General features: G+C 38.2%; 1 protein-coding gene across 13 annotated transcripts in view; it reads right to left on the bottom strand.

Moving 5' to 3' along the window:
* Window positions 1-7,435: 7,435 nt before the first annotated feature.
* Window positions 7,436-21,537, bottom strand: part of CCDC91 (coiled-coil domain containing 91) — a 225,084-nt gene continuing 210,982 nt past the window's right edge. For all 13 annotated transcript variants that reach the window (XM_072954296.1, XM_072954295.1, XM_072954294.1 and 10 more), the window contains one exon: window positions 7,436-8,532. In XM_072954296.1, coding sequence (XP_072810397.1) covers window positions 8,422-8,532 — 111 coding nt within the window. In that variant the 3' untranslated portion in view covers window positions 7,436-8,421. The remainder of the gene's footprint in view (window positions 8,533-21,537) is intronic.

Here is a 21,537-nt window from a genome sequence, read left to right on the forward strand (position 1 = left end):
CGTCTTGGCGCCCCTCCCTCTTCAATACCATTTTTTTTTTAAGGAAGAGCTACTTTTCAAAAAACACAATTATTTGGGGAAGAAGTGTAAATAAAATATTTTCAAAGACTCATCACTAATTAGACATTACTTTTTATTAATCAAAAATCCATTTTGGAAGACTGAATCCTTTTTGTTCAATTCTGAATAATGAATAATTTAAACTATTCTGAATTAACTGAATAATAAAGTTACTCAGCTTCTGCTTAATTTTTAAAAATTAAAGTTATATTGAGTCTCTGGGTCACTCTCTGAAGCAAACCAAGACTGAGTGTTTAGTATTTTCTCAACTTTAGGAGATGAGTTCCTGACTTTTAGGACAATTTTGGCCAAAGATCAGAGAAGTCACTTCTCTTTGCAGGTACCAAACTAGAAATGCTTTCAGCTCCAGGAGTCTTACATTAGTCAGAGGGTTATTCTAACTCATTAGGTCTCTTTTACTTTTTAGTCATGATGAAATTAAGTAATACATCAACAGCTTTGCCTTCTCGGCCTCCTGCTGGTACATACATTTCCTTAAAGAGCTTCACACGCATTTGTACTCATGACGTGCTCACTCCCCACACCAATCTTAAGAAAGATGGAGGGAAGAATTTGAGTGTTTTAAAGGTCAGAGGTAATAACCTGGTCACTGCTTCGTCCCTGGCAAGGAAATTCTAGATTCATAATCTCCAATATGGTAGCTACTGGTCACATGTGGCCAAATAGATTTAAATTAATTAAAATGAAATAAAATAAAGTTTAGTTTTCTCAGTCACACTAACCACACTTCAAGTGTTCAATAGCCACATCGATAGTGGTTACCATAATACACAACGCATGTACAGAGAGCTTCCCTCACCTCTGAAAGTTCTACCTGAAGCATCACTAAATAATTGACAGTAAAGGTATCCAATGATACATATTTTTTCTCATTGACATATTAAGACACAGGCTTCCTCTTATTTTCTCTCATTCTTTAAGAGAAAGAATATGTAAAAAGACGTACAGCACAAAGTGTAAGACTGAAGGTCACCTCGCACCTTTATTCCCACTCCTTGTTCGGACATGAATGACTTCATGGAATCACTCCAACCTCGTGGTCTTACATGGCCCCACGTTCTCTGTCTCATGGAGGAAAGAAGCATGGCCACCTGACAGCGAGCTCAGCCTGCTGAAGTGAGCTGGACTGCTCAAGGGCTACCTGACACAGTCCACCTCGCGAGTATTTCTGTTAGTCAATTGAATACATAATAATTTGAACAGCTATTCAGAAAAGGGCAGGGTGTTCTGTTTGGGATTTCTGGGATTTTGCTATTTCCCCTTTCTTACAACCCCACCCCCATCTTATTTAAGCTCCCTACCTTGTTATTTGTCAGTGTTCACCGTAATGGTAGGATTGGTGGTGCCCCGTGGCAAGGAGAAGAGAGAATGAGCGTCTCACGAGGGCTGAGAAGCCCGTCTCTTCCTCCCTAGCAGATGGCTAATGAAGGCTGAGAAGCTGTCAGTCCTTCATGCCCCAAGTGAGGGCTGTTCCTCCATTACCATGCACCTTGGTTCTATTCACTCTCCTCTCCAGCTCAGTCAGAAAATTCCCAGAATTGCCTGAAGCTGCATGTTCTTTTGCAGTGTACATAATTCTGGATGAAAATGTTGTTAGCAAAAGGGCTAGGGGAAAAAAGTACTTTTTTAACTTTCCCTTTTCCCACTACCATGAATAAAATTCCTGAAAGGGTCATCTAAGAGCTTGTGGATATTTATAACGTTGAATTCTGTTCCACTGTAAACCTTCAAGGAGAACCACTCGTTAGAAAAATACGTAATAGCAGAGAAGCAGGCAGGTCAAAGGTGAAGCCACATAGAAGTAAAGGATGAAGAGGAGCCAGCTGGATCCCAAAAGGGCATATACATGTGCACTGCAGACTCGGGGGTCTCGGCCATTCTGACAACTTTCTCCTTTTCTTCAATCCAGTTATACTTTTACCATCTGCACTTGACCCTGTCAGTGTTCTTGCCCCAAAGACCGAAACCACCAACAACTTGAATCTGTTCGTACTACACTGTATGTGTTCCCAGCATCCAAAGTGATTTGAATGCATTTTCCCATAGAGATGTTCGTTGGTTCAATAAATTGAGGTTTTAGGAGGTAATTAGCTGTAATGGGGAAAATTGGTTATTTGGGAGCAAGAATGGACACCCGGGCTCCCTTGGCAGACTTTCAGAAGTCTAGGCAAGAGACGACTAGGGCTTTGGTTAGGGAGGTAGTGGAGAGAATGGAAGAAAGTAGACGGATTAAGGGTGAGTCTTGGAGTAAAGCTGATAGGATTGAATTTGAAGTAGGGAGTGAGGGAGAGGAAAAAGAGAAAAGGCGACGGCTGATACATTCACTGAGATGGGAAATATTAGAAAAGACAGACAAGAGCCTTTTGGTTTGCAGAGGTGGGGCGGTGATGAAGAGGGCTGTATTTGATAATGTTAAGTATCACATCTCAGTGGAAATATTAAGTAGGCAGCTGAATATAGGACTCTGGACTTCAAGTTGGTCTTTAGCACGTGGAGACTACATAAAGCTGTGTAATCAGAAGGGATCACAGAGAAGGAGAATTAAAAAAAAAATAAGGGCACCCGCCTTGTGACATTTACGTTGAAGGTCTATATAGCATTGTGTTATGGGGTTATATAGAATTTGCATCCTTCCCAGGATTACTTAATATGTGTAATAGAGAAAATGCATTTCAAATTCTAAGGAACAGAGATAAAACATATTTCTAAGCACTAGAATTTTTCATGTGGGGAACAGCCAGCAGGACCACGGGTTTATATTAGGTAGAATCACTCTGATGCTTTGAAAGAATTTAAATTCATATAAAAGAGAGCATGTCTTACACATCAATAACTGTAGCTGGTTATCTTGATTACTTGGAACCTACAGACCAAGATTCTCTAAAATCAATCTGACTCGATTATTTCTACCCAGTTATTTCACTGGGTTTATGTGACTTTATGTAACTGCTGCCAACATGTCAGTTTTGATTTGATACAAAGTGTAAAAGTCTTTTCCTTGCTTTATGAGGAAAAAAAGAAAAGAAAAACTTATAAGAAAAAGTGTGTTCTTATTTTTAGCAATCTAAAACATATGGCCATAGAAACATATGGTTTGCCTGTAAAATTGTAAGGGAGAATGAATTCTAAAGAATCAGTCACTGAGACAATAACTAAAATTTTACTAATTGAATCACTATTTAATTGTTAAACTATATTAAATATTTACATTTTTGGTAGTTATGGAAGGCAGGCAAAAGGAAAGATTTAAAAAGTTACAGAAGTATGTTTCATAAAAGGTGGTGTTGCCCCAGTGTCCAGTGGTTCTAACATTTCCAGAAAAGACTACCTACACAGAAGAGCAAAAACTCAAAACTCATTACATATATATCTTGCCACAAAAATTCTTCTATAATCTGCTTTGGTATCTGAGCTGTGTTGAAGTCAGTTATTTGTACATTCTGTGGCTTCAGTTATTTCTTTGTAAGTCGGCTCCCAGACTTCTGAGAACTGAATGTTGGCCAGGACTGAGTCAAGTTTTCCTACCTTTTTGAATGAATTTGATTTCTGTGTACTTCTCAAAAATACAAGGCCAGTTTGGTCACAATAGGGCGTCAGAGTTGGATTTCAAAAGACTATCAGATATTCTTTGGGATCCTTTATCACCAGGCCTCTCACACCACATTGCTCTGAATATTCCCTGGTCTGACCCAGCCCCAGTCCCTCTCGATCCTCACCCACCACTCCTACTGGGCCCTCTGAATCTCCTATTCTTGATTACAAAACCCTATGCATACAATCTCCTCCAAACTTCCTTTCTTCCTCTTGTTGTAACTGAAACCTGATAGGCCAGAACCAGTGAGTCTAACATCTACCCTACATCCCACTCACCAGAAGGCTGTTTCTTAACTCATACGCCCAGGTATCTCTTGGCACTGTAAGAAATTATTTCGCATCGAATTTTCCATATGTCCTTCCGGACTTACACTCTTAGGGGATCTTGTACATTTGGGTAGCGTATCAATTTAGCAGCATTCTTACTTGCTATGATTTAGCCATTCTAGTAGCACCCGGAAATGCAGATTCATTTTAGAGTTTTCAGGAGGCTGGTTACAGTTTTATGAGAGTTCTTTCATTTTCCCATAGGACTGCATTTAGAAACACAGCAATTTTAGCTAATCTTTTAAATTAGTAGTCAGGATCTATTAGCTCATGACTAGTTGACTTCTTATATTGACTTATATTACAAGTGGAATAACTGATTGATTAATTCAATTATTTATGAACTTATATATACTAAGTCCACACACAAGCTGGGCACTAGGAAATGCCTTCAGGAGGAGATCTACACATCTATACAAACAAGAACACAAGTTATTAATTATAAATGGCAATTAACACAAAACATTATTTAATTCTGTATGCACTCCCTAGGAAAAGTCCATTCTGCAATGCTCAGGGTGGGAGGAGGTAGAATTTAAAGGGGATCAAACTTGTTAAGAATGGATGCTTCTGGGAAAAAGAAAACAGAAAATTAGATGAGAGCAAAGAAAGTTTCACCAGCTTTTCCCCTTCTGTTAATATGTACCAGTGACTGATGCCCAAGTAGCCCCTGCATTATGGCAGATTGGGTATATGAAAATGGGTTTATTTTTCAATTAAATAAAGGGAATAGTTTTAGTTTTGCCTGGCTTAAAAAGAGTGCTGGCAGTCCCAGCTATGAGTTTTCATATATCGTTTCTGCCCACTTACTATGATGCTGGTGGTAATGCCTACAAGTAAGTGGCTTGTGGATTCAGAACATACTGGCTTTCTGCTCCGCGTTCACAGCCTTGGGAGACACAGTAGGGTTGCTTACTGGTCTGTAAACAGAAGCGTAGGGGCTAAGCGCTTTGATCCAACAACTCTTTCATTCTTGGAGTTTCATCAATGTTTTCCAGGTTTTTACATATGGCTTTTTCTCCTTACTCAGGATTTATTAGGCAAATACTCTTTTTAAATTCAGTGAATGAATAATTCTTTTGTTTTCTATTGTTCTTGAAAGTAGAGATAGCATTTCTTGACTCCGTTCAATTTAACTGGTCAGAAAAAAAAAGTTGTAATTATGGGTACCTGACTCAGTGCCGAATAACACCAACCAGAGGGACATTGTTCTGGTTTTGATTTCAAAGCAATCACTGAGTAAGTCTCCTTTGAGTTGCACCATGAATCAGCATTTAGCAAAGCTGAGTTTAAACCTCTACCCCAGATTCTGACTGACAGAGAACTTCTAAATAGGGCACTGTTTGTTCATAGTTTTAGGTATCTGTGATTTACTTGGCTGTGTTAGACAATAGGGGCTTTGGTTCAGTTATATTTTTAACATTCCTTAAAATAAATCAAAGAGTGTTCCCATTTTGGATGAGGATTAGCATGGTGGAGGAAATGAAGAATTTTTACAAGTGCCGAGTATCCAGGGATTATGTGCTGGGCTCTGGGCTGGGCTGCCTTGGTTAATACTTTCTTGGTTGCATGTAATAGAAACTGGCTCTGGCTAGCTTCAGGGAAAAAAGTAAGTGGTGTTGGCATATTGGAAGAATATTTGGGTAGCTCAGAATCCAAGATTCAGGAATGGCAGCGACCAGGCGACTTCTGACCTCAGAAGTAGAGTTCATGTCCATCACCCGAGGGTAAGCAGTGGAAGTGTCTCAGCACACGACTCTTCACAGGGGGCCCAGTCGGCCTTCACCTGTGGATCCATCCATCAGTCAGCGTCAGAGGGGCAGATGTTTTTTGTGGGCAGTTCTAGGGAAAGGGGGCTTACTGTGAACCGGTGGCCACATCAGCAGGGTCTTACCTTAATGGGGCAATTTACAAGTTTAATTTAATTTTCACAAAAAGCCTCTAAAAATCACTATTTCCACCTCACACACGAGAAAGCAGACTCAAATTGGTTGGGCAACGTGTCCCACAAGCTAGAATGAGGCAGGGCTAGCATTCCAACTAGGCTTACAAGAGGGATTGAAGGTTCTTTCTTAAAAGATTCAAATAATGTGAAAAGACTACATGGGATAAAAGCTTCCAGATAATTTATTATGGAGAGAATATTAGTTATCTCCAGGGTATTAGAAAGAGTAAAGCTGCCCGGTGGAAGCTCTGGGCTGGAATCTCAGCTCCACCTGGTCATCACGGGCAGGTGAACATCTAATCGTCTCCACTAATGAACGAAGAGCCATCATCTCCTTCACGGGGTTATTTTAACTTCACAGGGTTCTTGAGATACCATGTGAGAATACTTGGCACAAAGCAGATTCTCAGTTTCTGGGGAGGAAAGAACTCTTCTAATGATGAACCTTCCAGTATGCCGCTAACAGCGGAGTCGCAGTTTGATAGTGGCTCAGTCATTCAAAAAAAATCTAATTACCTCTTACCCTCAGTCTTTCAAACATGGGGCCTTGTTCACCGAAACATCAAGATAGAAAACGCTAGATAAAAAGAGTTAAGGAAATAACACAATAAGGCCGGGAAAGTTTTAGATACAAAACATTTGACAACTTTGAGACTTTGGGCTCACATTTCAGGGAAAATCTCTTACCTTTGGTCAGAGCACAATTCTTATTCATCTAATTCCCTTAGTGAATGCCACCTGAGATGGTCTATGTCCTTGTGACAACCAGGACAAAAGCAGCATACAGTTCTTAATATAGAAATCTGTAACTCGAAACATCACTGAAGCAGATTATTAGTTAACTTAGTTTGGAAGGATTAATGTATCAAATAATCCTCTATGTCCAGATGATTAATCTCAGCTATCTTTAAGGACAGCTCTGTGCGGAAAAAGTATCGTAGCAATCCAAGAAATTTATTATTGTGCATGGTGGGTGTTCTGCAAATATTCACAGACTGATCAGTATCAATTTGTTACACATTACTTCAGACAATTATTCTATGTCAGTAGCAAAGTTGGAACCTCAAATGAAAGCAGAAGGTATCATTCTGTGAAAGAGAGGTTTAGACTATGACATTCTCTTGATACCATCATTATGTCTGGATCTTAGTTCCGGTGACCTGGTATGTTTCATTTTCATCTAAATAGTATCAGAATTACTTGTAAAATATCCTGTTATTTAAAATTTGATGACAAAGAGTCGACTGATTTTAAATATGACCATAACATTATGTTGTTGTTCCTGAATTAAAAGCCCTTTCTCCCTTTATTTAAATTCGCAAGATAAATAAATCTAAGTAGTTATTATCATTTAAAGATTCTTGGTAAATATTGTAAGTATTTAGGGGGAGGTATATATTAAAAACATCATCTATGGCTACAGAAGTTTGAGTAAGGAAAAAATTTAAAGAATAATTTTTAAAAAGGGATTAAAGAATAATAACCAAATCACTTTTGAAGCTTTTTATTATGTGAGAAATCCCAGAAAAGTACAAAGCCCATGAAACTAGGAGCATTTCAGAAAACAAGACATTTGCATACATTTTTAATGACAGTATTTTAGTTTTGATCTTAAAAAAAAAAAAACCTTATGATTTTACATTGAAGCATACCGCTCATGAATTAAGTACATTCTGAAATACTGGGGAAGGATTTCCCATCTCTCATATTTGAACCTGAATTCCTACAAACAGGTATATTAGACTCTCTTTTTAGAGATTAAGTTCATGGTATGATTCATAAGAAAAATGATATTATTGATTCATAGTGACTTGAAGAGCAGAAATAGGAAGTAAGCATATAACACACATCTATGCCTTTCAGTGATACATCAGATCAAAGTTGAATTAATTAAATAATCTTTAGTGTTTTTAATTATTATCAATGAAAATACATAGAGCCCACTGCAGAAGAGAGGTCTCGTAATATCAGAATGATTTGCTGTCGTATCAGTGTTTTATATTTAAGTTACATAAATAGGTGATGTTGAAAACCATGCTGTTTCTACCCTCAAAATCAAATGAATGTATGATTACATTCTAGAATCTTATCAAGAGTCACTGTGAAACAACACGTATAGATACTCACTACTTTTGCCAAATACAATGTAACAGGCCACCAGAGGCCATAACGGTACTTTTAACTTCTGGTAATGTGGCAATTTTCAGTGGTTTCAGGGTCCCGCCTTACTTTCTGTTGTTGCTATTACTACTAGTAATAAAATGATAGTAAAGGGAAAGGAGAAGGAGAAAAACAAAAGAAAATAAATTAAACCTCTTGTAGTTTTTCTAAATATTGTTTTGGTTTATCGTTCGAGTGGAAATCAATTTTCCAAGGTTTGGAAAGAAAACAAAAGCATCTTTACAATTCACAGCGTGTGTTTCAGGGGTCTCGGGATTTACCGTTGCCGGCGTGGCTAGCTTGCCATGCTCCCCTCACTCCAAGTCGGCTGGTTCAGTGGCTATCAGGGCACTTAACTGTTTCTGTGCACAGGAGAGGAACAGTTCCAAGCTGGACAGGCTCCTCTGGCGGATGACTTGATCAAGCTGTTGATTTTTTAAAGAGAGAGAGAGAGAAAGAGAAAAAGAATGTACTTATTTGAGGGATAAAGAAAATGATGTCACTGAAGCCCTCTAGAGAAACCTTTTCAGACGATGTTTTAAGAAAGTCAAATAGGGCTTCAAACTCAGAGACAGTATCGTTATTATTTCTGACCTATTTTCTAAGATGAGTTGATAATCATTACAATTTTATCACTGATGTTGGTAGGTTCAGTGATTGGAGAAATACCATAAATTTAATTAGAGGGATTTTAGAAGATATAAAATAGTATAAAAACACCAGTTCTTAATGACTATACAGACCAAGCAACTACAAATATTATAAAAATACAAAAGATGCAAAAACCAAAAGAAGAAACATAGCACAGAACAACAGCACCGTGTCACCACGCATAAGATTTAATGAGGACGAAGGATACGTGAAGGTATAGACAATCTCCTGAAATTAGAGAACGTTTTGGGAAAGGTGTATTTTAAGAAATAGTTGATATTGTTGAAACTTGAATTTGACTTTGTCTTCCTGCTGAGTTAGATTTTTTAAAAAATTAGGATTGTTTTAATGTATTGGTTTTTGATACTTCTGTGTAATTGACATAAAATATTATAGCTAATGGCCTTATTAGACGCACACTTCTCTCTTAGATGCCAAAGTATTTGAAATTCTTCTCTACTGGCTGTGCCATTTTGGAATCCAAGGAGCAGTCCGCAACATTATTGACGGGGAAAGCCAGCCTCAAGTCACCCTCTTCATCCACTCTTGTCTACTGCTCTTTACTTTTCTATTTATTTTGTTTTTATTTTTTTTATTGAATGAAAGTTTCCTTAAATTCTATAATGTTTTACAATTTTCAAAAGTTTCACACAGATGATTTCACATAATCTCATAATAACCTTTTTTCCCCCTAATACCCTTATATTGCCCCTTCCCCCTTCTCTTTCTCCATTGGTAACCACTAGTTTGTTCTCTAATCCATGCGTTTGCTTCTTTATTGTTTTATTCACTAGTTTGTTGTATTTTAGATTCCACATGCAAGTGATATGACACAATATTTGTCTTTCTCTGTCTGACTTATTTCATACTTGGCATAATGTCCTTCAAGTCCATCTGTGTTGCTGCAAATAGCAAAATCTTATCATTTTATGGCTAAGTAGTATTCCTGTGTGTGTGTGTGTGTGTGTATGTGTGTGTGTGTACACACACATACATCTTCTTTATCCATTCATCTGTTGATGGACACTTGTTTGCTTCCATATCTTGGCAATTGTAAATTTGATGCTGCATTGAACATTGGGGTGCATGTATCTTTTCAAATTAGTGTTTTTTGTTTCTTTCAGATTTACACCCAGGAGTGGAATTGCTGGGTAATACGGTAGTTCTACTTTTAGTTTTTTGAGAAAACTCCCATACTGTTTTCCACAGTGGCTGCACCAATTTACATTCCCACCAACAGTGTACAAGAGCTCCCTTTTCTCCACATTCTCACCAACATTTGTTATTTGTGTTCTTTTTGATGATGGCCACTCTGACCAGTGTGAGGTGATATCTCACTGTCGTTGTGATTTGCATTTCCCTGATGATGCTGAGCATCTTTCCATGTGCCTGTTGTCCATCTGCATTTCCTCTTTAGAAGAATGTCTATTCAGGTCTTCTGCTCATTTTTTAAATTGGGTTGTTTGTTAGAATTTACATATTTTAAATTGTGATAGATACTACCAGTTTGCTTTCCAGACTGAGGGTTTGTAAGTCTCGTTTATAGTGTATGAGAGGACCAGTTTTCCTTGTTTTCTTTTTTTTTAAATAGTTACATAGTTTTCCATTCTTTATTTATAACTGAATATGTACAATGGTTCTTTTATTATTTATTTGAAGATTAATCGATTGATAGACATGTGGACTGTTCCTAATTTTTGCTATTATAATCAATGCTGTCATGAACACTTATCCACATACTCCTCTGTATATGTAGGCTAGCACATCTTGTAGAAATTGCTTGAGCCAAAAAATGTCATCTGCAACGCTACTTCTATTATAAATCAGGTTTCCACATATGCAGGATTCTGTCTTTGGATTCTGTATTCTGTTCCCATAGACAATTCACCTGTCCCTATGCAAATATAATGCTGTCTTAATTACAACTTCAGGATAAAATTTAATGTATCATAAATTACCTGCCATATTACCAAAACCATACCACCAAACACTTCAGAATACAAATTAGTAAACACTTGTAATAAAACTGAATTTAAAATGGAAGCAATCAGACTAGAGTCCGATGCCCTTTTTTTCATACAGTGCAAAAACCAAGCAAAATTAAAAAGTATATTATTCTGAGTGACATCAATTGGCAATAAAATATTTCTTTTTTAAGGCAAGGAAATTATGCAGTCAAAACTGAGAATAGTTGTATTTGGAATGTGGAGTCAGGATGAAACAGGTACATTCATTTTGGAGGTGGCTTCATGTGTGTTTGTTTTACCATTACGGTTCATAACTTACGTACATATATTGTATATGTTAGTTTCAATAATTCAAAGTCTTTTGGAAGCTCCACCCCCAGAACAATCAGGGGTTCCTCTAAAAACAAAATTGATTTAATATCTTAGAACTCACAGATGTTAGAGGAGAAACTTCTCCTTCTGAGGGCATATAACCCAAACTCATAATTCAGAACTAGCATTCAACCTGAGACTTGCAAAGCAAGTCATCTGGATTTATGCATCAAAATGAATATTCTATTCTATAATTTTTAAAAAAGCAAGGATATGTACAAGGATAAAGACATTGAGAGATTTTTATTTAAAAAAATACCAAGCACTTCCCTTCTCTTGCTCATGTTAAAAGTCACCCTGGAACTAGTGACCAGAAGATGGTGGACATACTGGTTTGGGTTTAGGGAGCTGCAAGGCTCACGTCACATCTTTCCCTGTGCCTCTCTCTGAACTGTCTGAAGGCAAGACTCCATTAAATAAGCAGGAGTTGAACACTTTAAGGAGCAACAAGGTGACTGATACTCAGTGAGGGAGAAGATAAACTGGGCCATCACAGATCTAAGCTTCCAGTCGGGCGGGTCCTTGCTGGGCAGGTACAGGAGGTCACACCTGTGAGGGGAACACTTGAGTCCTTTCTCTTATAGCTCAGAGAGAATTCCTCTCCCTGAAACAAGTACATCAAACTGATGTTCTTGGCAAATTCCTGAATTTCAACAGTTTCTGTTTTATTAGGCGTGACCTTATTATCCTTTATTGAGGCAAGAAAAATTTTGGCAAAATAGTTCTTTTTGCCCCCTTGAAGAGTGGGGTTTAGTTCTGTGTTTGGGGCAGTCATCTCAAAGTGACTTCATGCTGACAATATTATGTCCAGAGTAGGGGTGGTGAACATTTTTGGACACGCTTCACAACAGTGTAGCTCAAACTGCTTTGTTTTACCTTCTATTTACTGTTGCTTCAGCTGCTTTTCAGCTCTTTGAGATACCTGAAAAAACCCTGGAAATTCTGAGGCTTCTGAAACACACTTTATCTTCTTCCTCACAGAGTATCAGTCACCTTGTTGCTCCTTAAAGTGTTCAACTCCTGCTTTTCCCCATCTTTGTCATCTCTGCAGTTGGCCAGCACACTGCTGAAAACCACTTGGAAGCATACATGTTACCTGTTAGACGTTAATATTAAGCATAAGGGGTAAAAAGAACATGGGAATTTCCAATAATCCCCTGTATTAGATTTACCTTTCCATTAGCGTTTCACGCCATAGCAACAGAAAAAGAAAAAGAAAACATCTCTAGACCTCAGCTTTAATTTCCTAGTCACCAAAATACAGTATGATGGATGGGGAACTTATACTGGTCTCAAAAGCAAAATTCAAATGCAGTTACAAAAAAAAATATGGCTTATTTTAATGGGACTGTTAAGAACACTATTTATATCCCAGAAGATCTCATACATTGTTTTTGAATATAAGTATATGTATATAAAATATATAATTATTTATCTATTAATTATATATTTTAATTATACAATAAATAAATATATGTGTTAAGGATAAAATACACAGTACTAATTGTGGTTTCACTAACTACTGGGTTTTCACCAAAAAGATATACCAGAAGGTGTGAAAATGTTAAGTTTACCTTTATCAGTGTTACTTTTTCCAACCTGCCCTTCTGCATAGTTTAAAACTTATGCTTAAAAAGTGATATCCAGCAAATTCACTGATAAAAAATTACTTATAAACATATGTTGTAAGTTTAGTGATATGAGCGATGCATTCTGTCTTCACATTCAATAACAAGCTCTTTCATGGGCGCTGAAGAAAGGTCAAGGATGATGACCCAGAACTGTAATTTCTCAGGCAGATTTTCCAGTTATCATCACCACATTGGGCAAGAAGGACATGTTTACCTTCTAATAAGAAATAAAATTGCTCTTCAGTTTTTATTACAGTCATTTACATGTTTGAGATTGAGCCAATCCATTAATTAATTGGTCAATCAGCTCATCAATAAAAAAAAGTTAAGACCGCCCATTATTTGTGCAGTATTGCTCTGAGCCCCCAAAATTATGAAGTTTATAAATTTTTGGAAGGGACACACACACAATAATTAAAGAACCATTAGGTGATGACATGTATCGTAAAGACAGTCCAGTGGAAGGTAAGAATGGGGGAGAGATCACTGTGGGGGGTGGTGGCAGAGAAACCTCCACAGTGGTTTCATAGGATTTGAAAAGGACTTGAACAGAGTATCAAAAGTGTTTTCTTAGAGGAGCGAGATGTGGAAAGAAATTCCAGGAAAGCAGATTAGCAGGAAGAAAGACGGACTGTTTAGAGACACGGAGAAAGGAGGCTTGAATTTAGTGGAGGGAGTCTGCTCAGGAGTAGTCATGCATTCTTTCATTCACTCGTTGATTCAATATTTATTTAGTACCTACTACGTGCCAGGCACTGTTTCAGGCGCTAGAGTAAAACAGTGGTGAGTAAGACAATTGTCTTCTCTTATATAACTTGTATTTCAGTTTGAGGAGACAAATTAACATTCTTTAGGTGGAGATGGATCAGTGCTATAAAAAATAATGAAGTAGGGCAAAGGATTTAATAGAGACAGAGGGGAGACCTTTTGGGCGGGATGATTAGAAAAAAACACTTGGCAAAGGTAGTAATTAAGAGATTTAAAAGAAGTGAGGGAGGAAAGGCACCATGCGAAAATGTCAGGAAATAAAGTTCCAAGGCAGATGAAACCACGAAAGAAAAGTCCAAAATGTGGGTTGTTATGAGAATTCAATGTGTCCTTGAACGAGGACTAGCAATAAATACAATTAAGATAGGAGCCAAAAGATCAAGGAGGAGACTGGAAGGAGAGAGGATCTGGGAAGCAGACAGTGGCCACAGCAGGCAGGACACGACAGGTCACGGGAAGGCAGAGTTCTGAGCAAGAATGTGAACATCCTCTGTCTTTGAAAGACATCACACTCGTTGCTGGGGACGAGAGACTGTAGCGGGGGCAAGAGTGGAAGAAGAAAACCCAGTTAGGAGGCTACTGGCCTGGGAAAAATATACAGTTACTCAGACTGTTGGCAGCAGACGCATAATAGCAGCTTATATTTGGAATATATTTTGAGATAGGACCAACTTGATGGATTAGATGTGTGGATGAAAGGAGAGAAAGGTGATTCTTAGAATGATGGTGCCATGATGAACTGGAGGGAATTTGGGAAACACAGGATTAAAAAAGGTTTCTTTTATATAGAACTTCTCAAATGTCACTGTTGTAAACTCACGTTGGAAGAGCCTCTGAACCAACGTCAAGATAACAAGGATACAAAAATGTATGTTTACAATGATTCTGACTCTAAAAGATTCAATGTGATCAGGACAGTGATTTGAACTAACGCAGTGCCAGCTGCCTCAACACTGAACTTCTGAAAATGCAGGCCTGAGCTCATGACCAAAACAGTCACAGGCCATCATCCAGGTCCCATGAAGATTCTCAGTTAAGAGTTCACATCTCCTTTCCTTTGAATACGTTTCAAGGATTGAATACGTTTCAATTTAAAAAAGTTTGACTATTTATATAGTTTAAAGAGTCACCATATAAAGCAGTTGTGTAATTTTCTCACAGGCATGAGATGAATTACAGACGCTCCATTAGAGCAAATGAAAAACGGCCACACAGAGTCTTAAACCCTAGTGGCCACAACTAAAGAACTGTGATTTTCGCTGTTTTGTTTTTGTTTTAAGATGTCTTAGGGTAAGTACGTTCTCCGTTTTTGAATCATCTAAAAGAAGTCCTCCATATTTGGGCCGTTGCGCCTTTTTATTCCAAACTGCCACAGAAACCACTGGCCAATGGGAATACTCACTTCTGCGCTTCACCAAGTCACCTGGGCGGAATAAACCAGTATGTGTTCCAGACTTGAATGTGCAGGCACACCGCCTTGGAATGCGACCTTATTCGATCTTGTACGTTAAGCAACAGCAGTTGTCCAGAAAAGGATGCGGTGGTGCTGAGTGAGTGTTTCACTTTTCCCTCCCTGATAGCAGCCACGAGACTTTCTTGTACAAGCCTCCACATGTGAAGTTTAATGAATTTGAAAAGAATTCTGATAACAACTGCTCTACTCCTAATTCAGACAATTTCCAAAACATTAAAAAAAAAGAAGCCACAGATTTAGGGAAATTTTAGAACAAAAGTAGAGGTAATTAGAATTGCGTAGTATGGTCATAGTTGTGTGGAAGTCCTGTCTTAGGGCTCTGAGCCAGAAAGTTATATTCACCTATTAGTAAGTTCCATATCCTACTTTCAAGCATTCAAAGGAAAGAATTTATCTCAAATACAATATGGATAGATTCTGGCAAGACAGACTGACTGATGTTAATATGACATTCCATGTAAAGTTTTCACATTTGTTACATGCTCAACGTAAGACGCTCATGCACAATTTGTTACATGCTCTCAAACCGTGAACAACTTTTTTCTACGTTATTTTTTTCAAGATCTTTGTTAGTACAAATACTGCAATCTGTAAGATGGCCTTTTGTAAACTAAATAAACATAAAGATCCCAAGCCCATATTGTTAAGTAACAAGACTGTTCAAGCACAACAAACACCAACGCTTGTATTTTCATCAATTCAACTTTTAAAGATTTTAGCAATTCTTCTCTACCAACCTAAAGAATGATATCTGCCAACTACTGTGTCTCCTCTGTGTGCTGACTTTCAGCCATTTAAATTTCACCTTATTTTCAAATAGGAGAAAGAACTGTAAGACCTCGTGGGTTCTTGTCTTCCTGTGCTATCTTAAAACTCAAATGACTAATTTATTTTGCCTTTTATGTTTCAATCTACAAAAGCAGGCAAAGAACCGTCCACAGGCTTCTTCTTGAGCTCTCTGCACACGTACATTGAAATTGATTGAAACTGATTTCCAGTGCAAAATGAATAATCCTGTCATGCTGGACCCAGTCTGATCTTTTCTTGTTTTGAGAATAGTGTTACTGTTGCTACCTGCTCAGCACAGGTGAACCGCCTTATGTGTTGTATTAGTTACCCATCATTGTGTAACCAGTCACCCAAACCTACTGCTTTAAAACAAAAATCAACAAATATTTATCATCTCCCAGTTTTCGTGGGTCAGGAAAGTGCTGCTTAACTGAGTGCCTCACACTCACAGTCTCCACTGAGGGGCTGCAATCACGTTGCTGGCTGGGCTGTAGTCAACTCACAGCTCAGCTGGGGAATGATCTGCTCCCAAAAAGCTCACTCAGGGGCCACTGACAGGTCTCAAGCATCAACTCCCGACAGAGCCCATGTGAGCCTCTCCCCAAGGCTGCCCGATAACACGACAGCTGACTTCTCCCAACACAGGAAACCCCAGAGAGCATGAGAGCGAGCGCGACAGCGCCCAGGACAGAAGCCACGATCTCACTATGAGCCATCCTCACTCAGTCAGCCCGGACTCAAGGGGAGGAATCACGCAGGTGCAGGGTATCACTGGACGGCATCTGCTGTGTGTCATCTCATTTTTATTTTCTTGAAATTCTATGAATGAAGCCACTGAGGCTTAGAGATGTTATGACTTGTGCCCAAGCAGCAGGGCCAGGACTCAAATCCAGGGGTTTATGACACCAGGGTATTTTGTAAAGCACAACACTACAGTGCCTTCTCAGCTAAGAACTTCAGTGAAGGCTGGGAGCCTTGGCATAATGTCTGTTTTGCTATAAATACGTAGAGGTTTCTTGCACTGCATACGCTAGTGCAGAAACCTTTCCAGATGCCAAAAGCCCTGTAGATACAGTCATTAAAACGTGTAGTTATCTTCTCTTCCTAAGCAGTAGGTTCACGAAGGTGTCTGTTATATTAACATAGAAATGGTTCCCTGAAAATGCAACACAAGCAGTTAAAGAAAAGCCGGCATATTAAACACATCACATGTGCCTGAAAGAATCTGTAGACCTCAGTGGCTGTATATAAAAACAACAGACTGCTTCTTTCTATGTCCATAAGGAAAGAAAGGGGGAGCGTTCATTAAAGCAGCGTGTGGGGTGGCCCTCACCCTGGGGTCCCTGTGAGGATTGGACAGTCTTCGCTTGCTGACCTTCACGTTTCAGCGAAGACGGAAGAGGCTGAGGACACAAGGGTGAGAGCTGCTCCACAGCTGGGATGCAAACCTCATTCCCATCAGAAAGGCCTCAGTGCCCAAAACTGGACCAGTGGAACACAGCACCCTTAAATCAAATGGAAGGTAGTGAGAACAGACTTTTTTCCTCTCGTTTTAAATAAATAGGGCTGTTTTTCCTCATCATTCAGGATCTTACAGTGTGTACTTGATCACTGAAGCCTTGAAAAAAACATAATACCATCTGTCTGACACATTTTAAAACAGATTTATCCTACCGAGGGAACCAAGTGGGAAACACTTCGCCAATCCTCTTAAAACCCCAGCTGGATTGAGAATGTAAGAAAACCCTAACCTTTCTCCTTGTGAACAAGTAAAGGAGGTTTGCTTTCAATTAAGAAAGCTAAATTTGGATATGGTTGCCTAAAAATGGCAAAAGCAGCTCCTCAAAGAGAAGATGCTGAGAAAAATGCTCCCTGGACACCTACCAAGCAGAAGACATGAGAAGTCGGGGGTTACGGCAAAGCTTGAGAGTTCTTCCTCCAATGTCCACTCCTCTTCCTTCTCACCAATAACATTCCAGCTGAGTTCCAAGAACAATGTAAACACGCTCCAGGTATCGTCCCCAAGACCCCCTCCCTGCCAGGGGCAGCCGCGCGAAGTGAGAGGACGGCATCGGGGAGGATCTCCCAGAGAGCTCCTTAGAAGTGGGGCAGACCCCTGTCCTGAGTTCTTTTCTCTTCCTGGTTCGTGCCTTTGTCCTTTCTCCTCCACCACAAATGTGTTCATCGGAGCTCCACCTGCCATTCTGTGGCCTTAATGACGCGGGCCAGGGCTGAAGGTACAACAAGTCCAAAGACAGAAGGATCTCGGAGGTTTATGGCTTGGTTAACTTTCCTCAGCTTTCAGCTGCTTACTTTTGGACTTGGCGGACTCGGTATGCCACTGTTATTTCTATAAATCCCACTGATAAACGTACCGTCGTCACGCTGTGTGTGTGTCTACTACTATAACAGAACAAAAATTTACTTCTTAGAATATAAGCTTAAGAACCTAAGGATGAGCTCAAAATGCTGTGAATGAGGCTGAAATTTCCACCAAGGTGGAAATGTGAATGGAGGGGCTGAAAAGCAACTAACGGAATATAATCTCCTGCAATAACTTAAAAGTATATGAATGATAAAAAATAAAATAATCAAAATGACCAGGTGATGCCGACCACTTGAACATCTATGTACGCAAGCTACACTGGCAAGTGCCTCACTCTTTTTTTTTTCTTCTGTTCTCTGTTAAACAGAGTATTTCATTCACAAACTAGAGAGTGAAAAAAAAAAAACCTAAAAATGTTAAAAAATATATAAAGGGGATGAATTTGAAACTAAAGCAGTGAAATTTTGCCTAACCAATCAAGTTAACTGACAATGTTTGGAAAGAAACATAAAGTTCCTAATCAATTTAAAATTATGAATATTACAGATAAAATATGAGAGTAGTTTTGGCCCCAGGAAATTCCAAGCAATTCTGCAGATTAACTTTGATGAGCAGACATCATGGCATGCAGATGTATTTATATATATACATATGTTTATATTGACTTTCCATCAGTTTCACACTCATTATTTGATGCTTATTTTCTATTCACCGTGGTTTTTAATAGTTCACATATTTTAAGTTGTCACAAACCACTCCTGAAACAAAAAGGTATTTAACACCTACTTGAAGACACAGTGAGTAGAACCAAAGACACTCTGACCTCAACCACGAGTTAGGGAAAGCCATCTCAACAACACAGTAACAGGATCAACAGCTAACACTGCAAGTACTCTTTTTATACGCCAGGTAATGTTGTAAGCACTTTACGCGTGCTAACTCATTTAATTCTCCTAACACTCCTATGTGAAGTAGGGACTATTTTTAATTCCCACTTTATAGACGAACAAAATGTGGCCCGGAGAAGTGAAAGTACCTGCCCAAGAGTACACATCAAATAAACAGCAAAGCTCAGTTTTAACCCAGGAGATCTGATTCAGAAACCCGCACTCCTAAATCATGTGCTCCTCTCACTAAGATGGAAAGCGTGCCTATGCCGTGCTGCAGTGTCAGTTAGCGGGCTTTTCCGTAAAATGGGACAATCCCATGATGCTAAACAAACAAAAGCAAGAAATACGAACACTTCTTGTCCCTTTCTTTTAAAATCTGTAGGGAGTCTGCGAAGCAGTACTGGTGGCATTTTGGGCAGAAACCTCATAAATTGATGGTCCATAGCCAGAGACATCTGTGACGCTGGTATAAAATCTATTATAGGACTTCTGTTTCTCTTTCAATCATTCACTTTTCTTGTCAACTAAGTAACAGTGATTTTCTGGATTTGCTTTTTATATATCCAGAGTAAGCAAGTGGTTGTAAGCTAGTGTTCCTGCAGAAATAGCCATCTCAGTTAACACAAATTCCCATTTAAAATTCTCATTTCTCACTGATATTTATATTAATATCTACAGGTGAGAAAGGTTCATATGAAAATCTGAAAAATTAACTTAAACTGCTTTATGTAACCCGTCTTTACCAAGCATCATTGCAAATGCACTGGAGCTGGGAAGCAAGATTAATGAAGGTGGGAGGAAAACTTTCTTAAAAAAAAGTTATCCATAAGTGCACACTGCAATTGAGATGCTCCTGAAACATATGTATATATAAAGTGATACAGTTTGAAGACATCTGCTCTTTCTCTGCTACAGTGTACTGTCTGAGGACCCATTTAATTGAGGCAATGCAGCCAATGCACTGAAACTTTTTCTTCTTGCGTTTTAATGTGAACAAATCCAGCCAATACATTGAAAGTCTTTTTTCTTCTTGTCTTAATGTAAGCAAATGACATTATGCAAAGGAATGGAAGGATCAGGTAATCTAAATGGTGTGTGGTAAATCAAATGCAGACTATTATCATATAGAAATTCCATGGGTCTGACCTATCCAGATGACTTACCACTTCATTTACTATATAGGTATCACTATGCTTGGATGAAAAATAATGACAGTTTTGCTGATGTATATCCAGATTTCTCTAAATAAAAGACAATATGGAGTTTAAAGTCTTCAGGAAATACCAAGATAGTGACATTGAATATAAACATATATATTAAAAATCTGTGAAATGTAAGTATGCCAAACTAAAACTCTAATCATATACTCTGAACAGCTGGAGGTCCTACCTACTTTTCTGTGAAAACAAAGACATTAAGAGAAAACTAAAGACATCTCTCATGAATATAGATGAAAAAGTCCTTAACAAAATATTAGCAAATGAAGCCCCAAAAAGTATAAAAAGAATTATATACAATGATCAAGTGGGACTTATTCCAAGTATGCAAGTCTGGTTCAATATTTAAAAATGAATTATGTAATCATCACATCAACAAGTTAAATAAGAAAAAAAAAATCACATGATTATATCATTAGATGCAGAAAATTATTTGATAAAATCCAACACCCACTTATGATAAAAACTCTCAGCAGACTAGGAAGGAGAATGTTCTCAGCTTAATAAAGACTATCTACAAAAAGCTTCAAACATGATATTAAAGATGATAAACTCAAACCTTTCCCACTAAGATCAGGTACAAAGCAAGGATGTCCCCTCTTAACCACTCCTTTCAACATCATACTAGAAGTCCGTGCTAATGCAGTAAGACAAGAAAAGAACCACCAGAACAACTGGACATCCACAGGCCAAAAAAAAAAAAATCTATAGACAGACTTTACTCCCTTCACAAAAATTAACTCAAAATGGATCACAGACCTAAAGGTATAATGCAAAACTATGAAACTCCTAGACAACAACATTGGAGAAAACCTAAAAGACCTTGGGTATGGTGATGACATTTTGAATACAGTACCAAAAATACAATCCATGAAGTTACTGAAAAGCTGGAATCCATTAAAATTAACAATTTTTGTCCTGTGAAAAACAGTATCAAGAGAATGTGGATACACGTTTTATGTATTTGTCTAAACCCACAGAATGTACAACATAAAGAATAAATCCTAGTGTAAACTGTAAACTTTGGGTGATTATGGTATCTCAAAGTGCGTTCTCCAATTGTAACAAATGTACCAGTCTGGTGGGGGATGTTGGTAACAGGGAAGACTCTGTGGTGGGAGGGAGTACACGGTAAATCTCTGTACCTTCCTCTCAGTTTTGTTGTAAACCTACTACTACTCTAAAAAAATAAAGTCTTTTCTTTTAAAGCTGTATGGAGGTCTCATTTTACATCTCTCCATTTATTCAAAGAAAATACTGAAGTATATTTTTAAATTTATGTTGAATATATGTAAAAGTACAGACTTTACCAAAAAAAATTTCATCTTTTTGGTGATAGGAGAAC

The sequence above is a fragment of the Vicugna pacos genome, chromosome 34 (assembly GCF_048564905.1).
Source record: "Vicugna pacos chromosome 34, VicPac4, whole genome shotgun sequence".
NCBI classification, from domain to species: Eukaryota; Metazoa; Chordata; class Mammalia; order Artiodactyla; family Camelidae; genus Vicugna; species Vicugna pacos.